Source organism: Nerophis ophidion, linkage group LG11 (assembly GCF_033978795.1).
Source record: "Nerophis ophidion isolate RoL-2023_Sa linkage group LG11, RoL_Noph_v1.0, whole genome shotgun sequence".
Classification (NCBI taxonomy): Eukaryota; Metazoa; Chordata; class Actinopteri; order Syngnathiformes; family Syngnathidae; genus Nerophis; species Nerophis ophidion.
In genome coordinates this window covers 20,436,162-20,451,999 of record NC_084621.1, presented here as the reverse complement: position 1 = coordinate 20,451,999, position 15,838 = coordinate 20,436,162, and the positions used below count along the sequence as shown (strand labels likewise).

At 39.6% G+C, this 15,838-nt stretch overlaps 2 protein-coding genes across 2 annotated transcripts; one reads left to right on the top strand and one right to left on the bottom strand.

Moving 5' to 3' along the window:
* Window positions 1-61: 61 nt before the first annotated feature.
* On the bottom strand, window positions 62-5,844 carry isoc2 (isochorismatase domain containing 2). Its single transcript, XM_061915337.1, has 7 exons — window positions 5,527-5,844; window positions 5,387-5,456; window positions 3,922-4,046; window positions 3,644-3,856; window positions 3,504-3,574; window positions 1,401-1,518; window positions 62-227 (listed from the first exon to the last, which is right to left on the bottom strand). Coding segments are annotated over exons 2-7 (594 nt in total). The 5' UTR covers window positions 5,388-5,456; window positions 5,527-5,844; the 3' UTR covers window positions 62-161.
* On the top strand, window positions 5,654-15,791 carry atg12 (ATG12 autophagy related 12 homolog (S. cerevisiae)). The gene is made up of 4 exons (XM_061915340.1): window positions 5,654-5,814; window positions 10,528-10,664; window positions 10,768-10,830; window positions 15,675-15,791. The coding sequence occupies exons 1-4, from the start codon at window positions 5,721-5,723 to the stop codon at window positions 15,732-15,734; spliced, it is 354 nt and encodes a 117-aa protein (XP_061771324.1). The 5' UTR covers window positions 5,654-5,720; the 3' UTR covers window positions 15,735-15,791.
* Window positions 15,792-15,838: the final 47 nt, after the last annotated feature.

Genomic DNA, 15,838 nt, shown 5'->3' with positions numbered 1-15,838 from the left:
GAGTACCGGCCCCGTCAGCTGGTAGTCCCGCCTCTCTCACACACACACACACACACGCGGGAAATTTGAGTATGTCTTTATTGTTTGAGGGCTTTGGAGACCTAGTCCTGCAGGGAGACCCCAGTCCTGCAGGGAAACTCCAGTCCTGCAGGGTGGTCTTCCTAGAGGGCACTGAAGAAGGCCATCAGGCCGGTGTCGGGGGACGGCTGCATCATGAGCGCCTGAATCTGAAGAAGTAAACAACTTATTAAAGTGACTCAAACAACAACCTTGGGCCATAACATTAGGTACACCAACACCAGGGGAGGCTCTAAATTTTTACAGCCCCGCCATCGTTAGCATTCTAATGTTAGCATTAGCATTTTTGGGGGGCACATTTTGCAGGTGTACACTATTTTGTTGCCTAACGAATGATACCTGTTAGCATGCTAGCTTTTTTTTTGCACAGTTTGCAGGTATACACTATTTTTTTGCCTAACGCATGCTAATGTTAGCATGCTAGCTGTTTTTTTTATTAGCTATACATCTCCAGTCATATGTTGGTACTTGAGGCATGCCAACTTTAGCGTGCTACCATTTTAATCCCATTGTTCAGGTACACACTTCAGGGTAACATATTTTGGTACTTACGGTATGTTAAATTTAGCATTTTAGCATATTAGCTTTTTTGCTAATTTTGCTGGTATGTAAATGTTTTGGTACTTGATGAATGATACCTGTTAGCATGCTAATATTAGTATGCTAACTTTCTTTTATTAGCTATAGACATCAGTTATATTTTGGTACATGAGGCATGCTAACTTTAGCATGCTACCATTTTAAACACAATTTTTTAGGTACACAAATTTTGGTACATGATGCATGTTAGTTAGAATTTTAGCTTTTTTGCTCATTTTGCAGGTATACACCTCAGGGTCAAATATTTTGCTACTTGATGAATGATATGTGTTAGCATGCTAATGTTAGTATGCTAGCTTTTTTTATTAGCTATACAACTCAGTCATTAGTTTGGTACTTTATGCATGCCAACTTTAGTGTGCTAGCATTTTAAACAAACTTTTCCGCTACACACCTCAGAGTAACATATTTTAGTACTTGATGTATGCTACAGTTAGCATTATAGCATACATTTGCTCATTTTGCAGGTATACGCTTTAGCGGCAAATATTTTGTTGCTTAACGAGTTACACCTGTTAGCATGCGAATGTTAGTATTTAATAATGTTAGTTAAATAAATTAATAAAATTGAATACAATTCAATTAAATTAAAAATATGGGTGAAGCCAATCATTTAAAAAAATGTAAATAATAAAAAGTAAATAAATGTGTATGTAATTGCTAAAAGTGAGTACTGAACTAATAGCTGGTGTTCCTAATGTAACGGCCGCAGAAGAGCACACCTCCTTAAAGTTGGGGTGGCGTGAGTCCTGGACCAGCTGCAGCAGGACCGCCTCCGTGGTGGTGAGGAAAGCGCCGCTCTGCCTCAGGCGGGACAGCGCGAACAGGCGGTCTGTCTGGCTGTGGGGGGGAGGGAGGGGGCAGGGTTGAAGACAGCTAACTAAAACATCCCAGCATGTGGCAAATATATATATATATATATATATATATATATATATATATGTGTGTCTTAATTAGATTATACCGTGGTAGAGCGCAATATGTAGGTGTGGGAAAAATCACAAGACTACTTTATCTCTACAGAACTGTTTCATGAGGGGTTCCCTCAATCGTCAGGATTGAGGGGTTCCTGACGATTGAGGGAACCCCTCATGAAACAGTTCTGTAGAGATAAAGTAGTCTTGTGATCCCCCCCCCGCCCCCCCCACACACACACACACACACACACACATACATACATACATACACATACATACATACATACATACATACATGTATATATATATATACATATATATATATATTTTTTTTTTATTCCATGCTTAAACCTTTAGGTCTGTTGATATAAATTCCCCAAAAAATGTCTTAAGTTTTATGCCCTTTTTGTCAAAACCTTGTTTTTGATTAGCTAAAACACAAAATATGCTATATTTTATCCCCCAAAAATGTCAAAATGGAATATTTATGAAAAGTAATGGTAGCCTTAAATATGTCAATAATTCATAACATCATTGATTTTGGTACTTGATGAATGATACGTGTTTCATGAAGGGTTCCCTCAATCGTCAGGGTTGAGGGGTTCCTGACGATTGAGGGAACCCCTCATGAAACAGTTCTGTAGAGATAAAGTAGTCTTGTGATTTTCCCCACACACACACACACACATATGTATATATATATATATATATATACATATGTATATATATATATATATATATATATATATATATATATATATATATATATATATATATATATATATATATATTTATTTATTTATTTTATTTTATTTTTTTTTTTAATTCCATGCTTAAACCTTTAGGTCTGTTGATATAAATTCCCCAAAAAATGTCTTAAGTTTTATGCCCTTTTTGTCAAAACCTTGTTTTTAAATAGCTAAAACACAAAATATGCAATATTTTATCCCCAAAAAATGTAAAAATTTAATATTTATGAAAAGTAATCGTAGCCTTAAATATGTCAATAATTCATAACATCATTGATTTTGATTTTGGTACTTGATGAATGATACGTGTTTCATGATGGGTTCCCTCAATTGTCAGGGTTGAGGGAACCCCTCATGAAACAGTTCTGTAGAGATGAAGTAGTCAAGTGATTTTTCCCACACACACACAAATATATATATATATATATTTTTTTTTCCCACGCTTAAGCCTTTAGGTCTGTTGATATAAATTCCCCAAAAAATGTCTTAAATTTTATGCCCTTTTTGTCAAAACCTTGTTTTTAAATAGCTAAAACACAAAATATGCAATATTTTATCCCCACAAAATGGAATATTAATGAGAAGTACTGGTAGCCTTAAATGTCTTTGGAAGTGGGAGGAAGCCGGAGTACCCGGAGGGAACCCACGCATTCACGGGGAGAACATGCAAACTCCACACAGAAAGATCCCGAGCCTGGATTTGAACCCAGGACTGCAGGAACTTCGTATTGTGAGGCAGACGCACTAACCCCTCTGCCACTGTGAAGCCCGGTTTTATTCTTTCTTTATAATTATTATTCCGCACCGTCGCGCTGTAATGTGACCCCCTTAACATGCTTCAAAACTCAAATTGTACACACACATCGGTATGGTGTGGCAGCCCAACTTATTAAGCAACCAAACCCCAAAAATCAAAATTGCGCTCTAATGCCCCCTAGGAAAAAACCCAGGCAAAACTGCTTGTAACTTCTATTAGGAATGTCATAGAGACATGAAACAAAATCCTCCATGTACATCTGACTTAGACCAGTGCTTGGGTCGGGTGGCAAGCAGCCAAAGGCGGACCCGACCAACGCTGCTTGCAGCTTTAATTATGTTTTTTTTCTAGAAGGTGGCAAAAAAGGCCGCACTTCCCCCTGGATGCAAACACGGCACGTACCTGCGCGACGACACGGCATCAGCCACGATGTGGACCTCCATTCCCTTTTCCAGCAGGTCGAATGTTGTGCACTGACGTCAGAGGGCAAAGGTCAGCCAGGAGGTAAAAGTAACTCATTAAATGATTCCTTGGAGTGTTACCGCGATGCAAGCGTGCGCCTCGATCCCGCACAGGATGGCCTGTTTGGGGTTCCCCAAGGCCTGCAGCTCCCCGACCACGTCCTCGCTCATCATGGTGAAGGATGTTTTGGCGTGCGGCTTCAGGTCGCCGGCCCCCAGCTCCGGCACCGTGGGTCCCAAACCTTTGGGGTACTGCTCCGTCAGGATGGCGGGGATGCCCAGGACCCGACTGGCCTGTGGGGGACGAGAGGAGGTGTGTCTGCTGGTTTCAGAGGGGACGGAGGACGGGCGTTTGTCACCTGAAGCAACCTGGCTGCGTTGCTGACGATGTTGGTGAACTGGAAGATGTTGGGCCGGAACTTTTCCTGCATGTCGCACAGGAGGAGCACCGCGTCCTTGCTGGACAGTCTGCCCACGCCTGCCACTGCAAGTATAAGCAGCTTTTTTACATGATATACACCAGGTAGCCTGTAAGGACCAGATAAGTCGCCCGCTGGCCTGTTCTAAAAATAGCAGCACTTACCAGTGAGCTGCCTCTATTTTTTAAATTGTATTTATTTACTAGCAAGCTGGTCTCGCTTTGCTCGACATTTTTAATTCTAAGACAGACAAAACTCATAGAATTTGAAAATCCAAGAAAATATTTTAAAGACTTGGTCTTCACTTGTTTAAATAAATGTATTTATTTTTTTACTTTGCTTCTTATAACTTTCAGAAAGACAATTTGAGAGAAAAAATACAACCTTAAAAACGATTTTAGGATTTTTAAACACATATACCTTTTTGCCTTTTAAATTCCGTCCTCTTCTTTCCTGACAATTTAAACCAATGTTCAAGTATTTTTATTATTTTTTTATTGTAAAGAATAATAAATATATTTTAATTTAATTCTTCATTTTAGCTTCTGTTTTTTCGACAAAGAATATTTCTGAAATATTTCTTCAAACTTATTATGATTAAAATTCAAAAAAATTATTCTGGCAAATCTAGAACATTTTTAGAATCAAATTAAAATCTTATTTCAAAGTCTTGAATTTCTTTTGAAATCTTTGTTTGGGAAAATCTGGAAGAAATAATGATTTGTCTTTGTTAGAAATATAGCTTGGTCCAATTTCTTATATATTTTAACAAAGTGCAGAGTGGATTTTAACCTATTTAAAACATGTCATCAAAATTCTAAAATTAATCTTAATCAGGAAAAATTACTAATGATGTTTCATAAATTCTTTTGTAAATTTTTATCAAAAACATTCAAATTAGCTACTTTTTCTCTTCTTTTTTTCAGTTGAATTTTGAATTTTAAAGAGTCGAAGTTAAAGATAAACTATGTTTCAAAATTTAATTTTCATTTTTTTCCTGTTTTCTCCTCTTTTAAACCGTTCAATTAAGTTTTTTTTTCATAATTTATTCTCTACAAAAAACCTTCCGTAAAAGAAAAAAAAATGTACGATTTCAATACCTGTAATTTGAAATTGCATGAAGGGAAGAAGATTAAGAGCTATTCAGTAGGATTTATGGTCCAGGCTTACATCACACTAATTTTTTTACTGCATGCCCTCTGGTAAGTGCCGCAGTGAGAAGAGGTTTTAAAATAATTAGCGCATGCTTACTTTTACCGCATGCCTTTGGTAAGCGCAGGAGTGAGAATAGGTTTTAAATGAATTAGCGCCCCGCCACGTAACAACATTTTGCATGTGAGATAGTACAAGTATAATAATAATGCACGTATAATAATGAGTGGTGCTGCAGTGCAGGGTGACTTACTGTTGCTGTCCTGCGCGTCAGTGGGTGAGAAGTTACACTGCACTCTTAAACAGCTACCTTGCGGCTTCTCCTGTGTAGAAAGAGAACAAACATGAGTTTACTTGCATACGAGGACACGGCTAAAGTCGCACTTAACTAACCAAAGAGCAAAGTAAACAAAGGGCAAGAAGGCGGAAATTCGAGCAGTTTTATAAATCACGCCTCAAATAGCCAAACAGCCAATGGGAGTAAGGCGTCTAAATGATTGACGTGTGTGTAAGCCAATCAGCGTAGCGGCAAAGGGCTGAACGCCCCTTTCTGCTTTCAGGTTGTCAACACGCAGTCGTAGCCTAAAATGTCTGACAATGCGGAGTCGCCGACCGAGGCTCAGAAAGAGGAGCTGCAATCGCCGCCCGACGACACGGGGATGAGTGAGGAGAAAAAAAAGAGTAAGAACGTGGAAAATGACACGCGGGTTTTTGATAGTTTTGAGCTTCACGGCTACAAAGCAGAAGCGGATAACTTTTTCCGGGTGTCTGACGTCACAACCAGTAGCATTGCGGCTTCTTTATTTTCTGGCCAATGAGAGAGTGTGTTGTTAATACGTCATGCTAACTAGGAAGTAGCTAATGCTAACAATTTTGCTCTATCCAATCTTTTAGAATTAACCTTGACGCGTAAGTTGTGCGTTTAAACTATTATACATTATACTGTAACGCAGGTTCTTAATATGTTATCAAATATACTCGTTCTACTAAAAGGACAACTTTTGATAGTTTTGAGCTTCACGTCTATAAAGCTTGTAGCGATTAACTTCTTCCGTGTGTCTGACGGAACAACCAATAGCATTGCGGCTTCTTTGCTATCTAGCCAATGAGAGAGTGTGTTGTTAATACGTCATGCAAACTAGGAAGTAGCTAATGCTAATGATTTGTCCTATCCTATCTTTTAGAATTAATCTTGACGCGTAAGTTGTGCGTTTAAACTATTATACAATATACTGTAACGCAGGTTGTTAATATATTATCAACCATACGCGTTCTATTAAAAGGACAACTTTTGATAGTTTTGAGCTTCACGTCTATAAAGGTTGTAGCAATTAACTTCTTCTGGGTGTCTGACTTCACGACCAATAGCATTGCGGCTTCTTTGCTATCTAGCCAATGAGAGAGTGTGTTGTTAAAACGTCATGCTAACTAGGAAGTAGCTAATGCTAATGATTTTTTTTTCATGTTTATTTATAAATTTCAACATTTACAAACAGTAAGTCCAACAACAATATAAAACATTATGAAAACCGTACAAAACAGTGCCAGGGGGTTGTAAATTCAAAGTAACAAAAATAGAATACAAAAAATATATATATAATAAACAAAGTGCAAAGCCCGAGGCTCATTCAGATTCAGTAAATAACTTAAATTTGGAACACAGCATCATCGTTTTCACTGCTTTTTTGTTGTTAGAGGTGGAGAGCGTTTTAAAGTAAAGCTCAAAATCTTTTTTAAAGGCACAAAAGACAGGTCGGGTATTGAGAAACTTACATTTATGAATATAAAACTTAGCCAATAGAATACTGAGGTTGCAAAGGTAGAATTCCTTTTCAAATTTTTGTTCATACAGTGTAAAACCAAATATCACATCTTTAAAACAAATCACAAATTTGTCATGAATATTGTCCAGGATGAAGCGACAGATGCCCTACCTTAGTGATCGAGTGTTTTCACAAGTCCAAAACAAGTGGTTAACAGTCTTTGGATGCATGTTGCATAAGGTGCAGGTAACATCAATGTCCTTCTTGTATTTAGCCATCACAGTCTTTACAGGGTAATAACCATGAATGATTTTAAAAGATATCTCTTTCACTTTGTTGGTAAGTAAATACCTGTTAGGAAGGGACCACGTTTTGACCCAACAGCTGTCATTTACAACATTATTCCAGAGGGCAATTACATAGGAGACAGACACAATCATTTTGGAATAAGCTGCGGATTTTCCTCTTATTTTTCTGATCAAAGCAAAGTTTCCCCACAGGACTGTCAAGTGGATCATCACAATTTTTACAGCAGAAAGAGGAGGTGTATAAGCCCTGTACAACATAATAACACTTGTTGGAATGGCATCAAATACGATGGCAAATTGTGTGGGAGTCACAGGTATCTTAAAATGGTTGCGAAATTCTTGGTAATCAAAAAGTTGACCTTCCTTATTGAAAAGCTGACTCACTAAAATAATGTTATTGTTGAACCAATTGTTGAGGAAAAGAGATATAGTTATGAGCTTCACGTCTATAAAGCTTATAGCGATTAACTTCTTCCGGGTGTCTGACGTCACGACCAATAGCATTGTAATTTCTTTACTATCTGGCCAATGAGAGAGTGTGTTGTTAATACGTCATGCTAACTAGGAAGTAGCTAATGCTAATGATTTTGCCCTATTCTATCTTTTAGAATTAATATTTTCGTGTAAGTTGTGCATTTAAACTGTTATACAATATACTGTAACTTGTGTTATTAATATATTATCAACTATACGCGTTCTATTATAACAGGGGCCGGCAACCTTTACCACTCCAAGAGCCATTTTGACCCGTTTCACAAAATAAAGAAAACAATGGGAGCCACAAAACTCTTCCGAAATTTATAATGAAATAACACTGCATACAGAGGTTTTTTTTAACTTTGTGCTATGTATAAACCAGGGGTCTCAGACACGCGGCCCGCACCTTAATATGAAAATTTAATGATAGTGTGGCCCGCGAGTTTTATATTAATGCCGCTTGACAGCATCACACTTGCCATCCCTCCTGAATATTACGAGAGACTACCGAACGTCAGGTCAACCATTCTCGCGAATGTTTGCAGGATTTCCCTTGAACAATAATAATAAGGGCATATTATGAAGGCACTGCCCTTGGCACCCTCCAAATCCCCCCAACCCCTCCGTGCGTCGGTTGAGGGGGGCGGGGTTTGTTGCTAGCGGGGGTGTATAATGTAGCCCGGAAGAGTTAGGGATGCATGGGATTCTGGGTATTTGTTCTGTTGTGTTTATGTTGTGTTACAATGCCGATGTTCTCCCGAAATGTGTTTGTCATTCTTTTTTGGTGTGGGTTCACAGTGTGGCGCATAATAGTAAGAGTGTTAAAGTTGTTTATATCACAACCCTCAGTGTAACCTGTATGGCTGTTGACTAAGTATACGTTGCATTTTCTTTCGTGTGATAACAGAGGCGGAATATAAAATGTGACCAGCCGGCACACAGATCGCGCGGTGTAAAAGCGGGCCCGACAACATGTTGTAGAGGAGGTTAAAGGCATTGCCATCACTGAACACCCTCAATATTGAAGTCCAGGTGAAAATTGGAGAATGTTATCCCCAGGTGATTTCTGAGAGAGGCACTAAAATCCGGAAACCTCTTGGAATAATTGTTGGGATCGGCAATTTAGCAGCTGAGCAACATCAGAGTGGTCAAAGAGCCGCATACGGCTCCAAAGCCGCGGGTTGCCGACCCCTGTATTATAAGTTCAACTTTTGATAGTTTTGAGCTTCACGTCTATAAAGCCTGCAGCGATTAACTTCTTCCGGGTGTCTGACTGCACAACCAATAGCATTGCACCTTCTTCGCTATCTGGCCAATGAGAGAGTGTGTTGTTAATACGTCATGCTAGTTAGGAAGTATCCATCCATCCATTTTCTACCGCTTATTCCCTTTTGGGTTGCGGGAGGCACTGGTGCCTATCTTAGCTACAATCGGGCGGAAGGCGGCGCACACCCTGGACAAATCGGCACCTCATTGCAGGGCCAATCCCACAACACTAAATCGGCCCTAGTGTATGAATGTGAGTTAGGAAGTAGCTCATGCTAATTATTTTTGCCCTATGCTATCTTTTAGAATTAATCTTTACGCGTAAGTTGTGCGTTTATACTATTATACAATATATTGTAACGCGGGTTCTTAATATATTATTATCAACTATACGCGTTCTGTGTCAGATAATATCACATAATATCTATGGCTTTTCACAAACACAACTGAATGCAAGGCATACTTGGTCAACAGCCACATAGGTCACACTGAGGGTGGCCGTGTAAACAACTTTAACACTGTTACAAATATGCTCCACAGTGGGAACCCACACCACACAATAATGACAAACACGTTTCGGAAGAACATCCGCACCGTAACACAACATAAACGCAACAGCACAAATACTCAGAAACCCTTGCAGCACTAACTTTTCCCGGGGCGCTGCAATATACACCCCCTGGCAACCCCCCGCCCACCTCAACCTTCTCATGCTCTCTCAGGGAGAGCATGTCCCAAATTCCAAGGTGCTGTTTTGAGGCATGTTAAATAAAATAATGCACTTTTGTGACGTCAATAATAAATATGGCAGTACCATGTTGGAATTTTTTCCCATAACTTGAGTTGATTTATTTTGGAAAACCTTGTTACATTGTTTAACGCATCCAGCAGGGCATCATAACAAAATTAGGCACAATAATGTGTTAATTCCACGACTGTACAGTATATTGATATCAGTATCTGTAATTAAGAGCTAATACAATATCGAGATATCGGCAAAAAAGCCATTATCGGACATCTCTAATTATAATTACTTGTGTGCAAAAAATATTTCTAACCCAATTAGGTGAAGTTACACAATCTCCCACCGCACACCAGACTGTATTTCACGGTTGAAAAAGCCATAGGGAGGCCTTGCGGGCAAACGGTGATTTCCACTCCAATAAAATCCTTCTATGAGCTATAAATGATGCAAAGGCGACCCTTTTGAATTGAACAATGAAAATTAGTACCTTTTGTGAGAAGTTTGTACAAATGTTAGTTTTATTTTACTATTTTTCTTACTGTATTTATTTTTTAATTTGAATTACCTTCTGTGGTTCATTGTTTGACATGTAGTAGTTCAATCCTACTCACATTTTTATTATCTCCTAGTTTTTATTTTTGTTTTATTTCCACTTTTGGGGCATTTTATTTGACTTAGCACCTGTGTATTTTTCTGTAATGTCTTTGTAAAATGGTGACGTCCCAGCTAAAGCATAGAAACATGGCACCGCCTTAGTGAATGTTTATCATGAAAAGGCAACAAAAAATAGAATTGTGGGTAATAATTAATCTGTTCTTCCGCCCGTAATCTGCAGTTGACGTGCTGTTGAAAGCGGTGGGTGACACGCCCATCATGAAGACGAAGAAGTGGGCGGTGGACCGGGGCAGGACGGTCCAGTCGCTGTCCCAGTTCATTGCTCGCTTCCTCAAGCTGGATGCAAACGAGCAACTAGTAAGTCCGTTAGCCTCCACATTCCCATGTGGGTGGTTACGCAATCACCGCTGTCATTGTCATGGTTACGATGAGACACTTGCACATGTTCTTTTTGGTCTAGTTCATCTACGTGAACCAGTCCTTCGCTCCGTCACCGGACCAAGAAGTGGGGCTCCTCTTTGAAGTTAGTAACACACTTTAAATCACCATTCAAACTAATATCCACCATTAGGATTATTATTATTAAATGTAATATTTTTTAAAGATGACAAAAACATTTTTTTTAAACATGATTAGATCCCTTTTAAAATGAAATAACATTCATACAGTAGGACTTAGCAATATGGCCTTTTATTAAAGGCCTACTGAAACCCACTACAACCGACCACGCAGTCTGATAGTTTATATATCAATGATGAAATCTTAACATTGCAACACATGGGTTAGTTTACTAAATTGCAATTTTAAATTTCGCGCGAATTATCCTGCTGAAAACGTCGCGGTATGATGACGCGTGCGCGTGACGTCACGAATTGTAGCAGACATTTTGGTCCAGTATCCCAGCTATAAGTCGTCTGCTTTAATCGCATAATTACACAGTATTCTGGACATCTGTGTTGCTGAATCTTTTGCAATTTGTTCAATTAATAATGGAGACATCAAAGAAGAAAGATGTAGGTGGGAAGCGGTGTATTGCGGCCGCCTTTAGCAACACAAACACAGCCGGTGTTTCCTTGTTTACATTCCCGTAAGCTGACGGTGAAGATTTACTATGGAACAGAGCGGTCAAGCGAACTTTGTTCTCTACCACATGTCAACCGGCAGGTTTCGGTGAGAAAATGGTGGCAATAAGTTGGCTCTTACCGTAGACATGAGCAAAGAGTTAGCGTCGTTCTTCCTGGAGCTGCGGACTCTCTTGCCTCCTCCCAACGGCCGCCACCGACCATCGGATGCTTACACCGTGGAGGAGGGGGAAAAAAAAATTTCAGCCTGGCTGCCTTGCCTCGTCGAGAACGTGGCTTCCCACGGAGACACTGGCGGTCACCACAACCGTGGCCACACCCCTCCGACTTTCCAGATACGACCATATAATCTCACTAAAACACTAGTAACACAATAAGCAGATAAGGGATTTTTCATAATTATCCTAATGTAACAAAAAGTTCAGAGTGTCCCGTGTTAACAGAGAATGTGAGGAGGAGTTTTGTCCTTTCAGAGTTGCCTTGGGGCTGTGACGTAGGGTGTTTGTTTGTGGAGAGAGAGGTGTAAAGGAGCTCACATTAAAGAAGCGGTGGCTACCGGACCTGCTGTAATGTCTACCCTTTATTATTTTATTATATAAGTACACTGTATAGGCAAACCCAGGACCCTCGGCTACACTAGTAAATGTGTCTAATAACATCTGAATCGCTCCCACTGCCCTTGTCTTTTTTATTTGTTATTTATTATTTATTTTTTAATTTTTTTTGTCTAGTCCTTCACTGTCCCTTTCCTCATCCACAAATCTTTCATCCATGCTCAAATTAATGAGGAAATCGTCGCTTTTTCGGTCCGAATCGCTCTTGCTGCTGGTGGCCATGATTGTAAATAATGTTCGGATGTGAGGAGCTCCACAACCCGTGACGTCATGCGCACATCGTCTGCTACTTCCGGTACAGGCAAGTCTTTTTTATTAGCGACCAAAAGTTGGGAACTTTATCGTCGATGTTCTCTACTAAATCCTTCCAGCAAAAATATGGCATTATTGCGAAATTATCAAGTATGACACTTAGAATGGACCTCCTATCCCCGTTTGAATAAGTAAATCTCATTTCAGTAGGCCTTTAATATCTCAATATTTTCAGGCCATGTCATGATACACCATATATATTTGGATATTTTGAATGAACACTTGGTGCATGTAATCACAGCAGCATGATGATTCTATGTGTCTACATTAAAACATTCTTCTTCATACTGCATTAATACATGCTACTTTTAAACTAAGTCAATTTACTAAAATTGTATTTATTATACAGGTATTAAGCAGTGGCACAAACATTCATGTCATTTCCAAAACAGAGAGTGCAAGATTGTTAAAGATATTTTAAAACAAGCTATGAGTGCACTTTTGTGCATGATGTCACTAAGATGACTTATCAAAACAACACTCAATTAAAGTGTACTTTTTGTACAGAACGCCACTACAATATTTTAAAACAAATAAAGTGCACTTTAGTGCATGATGTCACACAAGATATTTCAATAAGTGTCAAATAAAAATGAGCTGTGTACCGTATTTCCTTGAATTGCCGCCGGGTATATAGTATGCGCCTGCCTAGAATTACTGCCGGGTCAAACTTGTTTCGCAAAATAATTAGCGCATGCTTAACATTACCGCCGGCTCAGGATTAATGCCGGGTCAAACTCGTTTCGCAAAATATTATTTTTATTAGCGCATGTCTAGAATTTCCGCCGGGTCAAACTGGTTCGCCAAATAATTAGCACATGCCTAGAATTTCCGCCGGGTCAAACTCGTCACATCACGAGTGACACCTTACCTGTCATCATTTTCAAAATGGAGGCGGCTGATTTCAATCATTTGAAATCGCATAAAGGGAAGAAGATGAAGAGCTACCGTAATTTCCGGACTATAAGCCGCACCTGACTATAAACCGCACCAGCTAAATTTAGGGGAAAATACAGATTGCTCCATATATAAGCCGCACCAGACTATAAACCGCAGGCGTTTTGATGTGTAATTACCGTAGTATATAGGGGTTCCTGCTACCATGGAGGGGATTGTCGGGACAGAGATGACTGTTTGGGAACGCAAAGCGTCCCATCTATTAACAATAAATCTTTCAATCATTCAATCAAACTTTCACATCTTTGACCCTTTCTGGTTGACTTTTACGGAGATGTCTTTCGGGAATTTTTCATTTGGCATAGTAATCTGTTTAAAAATCACCATCGGTGGAAGCTTTAGTCCGGATGCTGTGCAGCCCAGAACACAAGTGAAATGTGTTCTCTCATGACCAGTTGTTCTCAGTGTGATGGACGATTCACTTTTTTGTTAACAGTCCTTGTGAGAGGCAAGTCAAAGGACGGAAGCACTTCATCCATGTTTATTATCTCGTCTGGTCCGATGGAATATTCGTCTATCTTTCTTTGTGTGAATTCGCGGAAGTTTATTTTCTCCTTGTGGTCGGGGTGGGAGTTGCTGACTCAGAGTCGTCCGTGCCCTAATGGACAGTCCTTTTCGTCTCATAAATCTGAGACGCCATGATGGTCCACCTCTAAAATCTTCAATATTCATTTCTTTGGCGGTTGTTTGGGCTTTCAGTCGGATCTGCACGGTGGAAACACGCCGGCCGTCTGCTCTCTGTGTGTTCACCTAGTCCTCAAGAAAGTTTTCAAGTCCCGGCCATCTGCTTTTATTACCTCTGAAGGATTTTTTTGTCTTTTTGCATTGAATCAGTTCTTCATGCTGCCGTCTCCAACGTCTCACCATTGTTTCATTGATATCAAGGGTATGTGCAGCAGCTCTATTTCCTTCTTTGACAGCCAGATCGATTGCCTTTAACTTAAAAGCAGCATCATATGCACTTCTCCGTTTGTTTTCCATATTGAGGGTGTTTGCATGAACAATTCCTTCGCGCAAACTGTCGCTGACGCTCTCCTACTCTTTGTTTTGCTCTCGTTACCTGGCGCTGTCACGCCAAATTTCTTCCCTCCTACAAAGACCTTCCCCCACATTCACTTCCGGGGTCATGATTAATACAGACGTTTTGTCAACGCTATATTATAAAAATATAACGCTATATTATAAAAATATAACGCTATATTATAAAAATACAGACGTTTTGTTAACGCTAAATTATAAAAAATAAAAAAAACAATTTACAAACACAAGCTATGGGATGACGCATTTACTTCCAGGGTCACGTTTCCTCACGTTTCCTCTTACGTCATCCCATAGCTTGTGTTTGTAAATTGTTTTTTTAAATTTAAAAATTTTTTTTTATAACATAGCGTCTGTATTAATCATGACCACGGAAGTAAATGGGGGGGGAAGGTTTTTGAAGGGGGGAAGAAATTTGGCGTGACAGTGCCAGATGTCTACCTCGGTCTCGCGCATCCTCGGTAGTGGGCGCCCCTGGTTAGCATAAGCCGCACCGTTTTATAAGCCGCAGGGACCAAAACGAGGGAAAAAAGTAGCAGCTTATAGTGCAGAAATTACGGTATTCAGTAGGATTTAAGGTCCAAGCTATTGAATATGCTAAAAAGAACAGTAAGTAGTTATGTTTTATTAATATACCATAGCTGCGTGTGTCAAATATGAGTCATTAAATGACTCCCCCCTCCTGGTGGTAGAGGGTGCTAGTGATCCTTCTTGCGACTACTCGGCTGCAGAAGAAGTGATAACAAGCAGCAAGAGTGAGCAGCGATTGTTTATTTCTTCCTCTCGCTTACACTTTTAACATAGAGGATTACATATCTAAAATTAAACCGTTTTCTAAACTGGACTGTCAATCGAAGCAGGAGGTAATAAGACAGAGAGACTTTTAAAACTGAAGAAAGATAAGGAAGACTTCTATAAACACGTTATCGATGCTTTTGATCAGAAGGAGCTGCGCATGGACTCCATTTATAATAAAAGGTAAAACCATAATAATTTTGATTTTTTATTAAATGTGCTTTTCATGATGATTTCCTTACATCACACTTAAATTTATACGCGCAGGCCTAAATTTACCGCATGCCTTTGGTAAACGCCGGAGTGAGAAGAGGTTCTAAATTAATTAGCGCCCTGGCGGCAATTCAAGGAAATACGGTATTTGGATATTTTCAGGATGAATAAAGAAAAAGCTTTAAGCTTCACACTTCTGCCCAGCAGAGGGCGTCAGAAGAGCCACGCTTGTGCCAAAAAATCCTTGACTGCTGATTCCAGTTCAGTTCAGCCCTGAAAATGTCAGACTTTAGTGGAAGTGTGAAGCGATCACCTCACCACTGCTCTCATCGCTACCTTTCTCTCTTCTCTTGCAGTGTTTTGGCAGCGACGGCAAACTGGTCCTACATTATTGTAAATCTCAAGCATGGGGCTGATGGCAGCCTTGAATGTGTGGATGTAAATATTGTAAATAAATGATTGGCACAAGGTTATGCTTGGGGTAGTGATTGGCAGATGTGAGGGGTGAAGGTGAGCACCG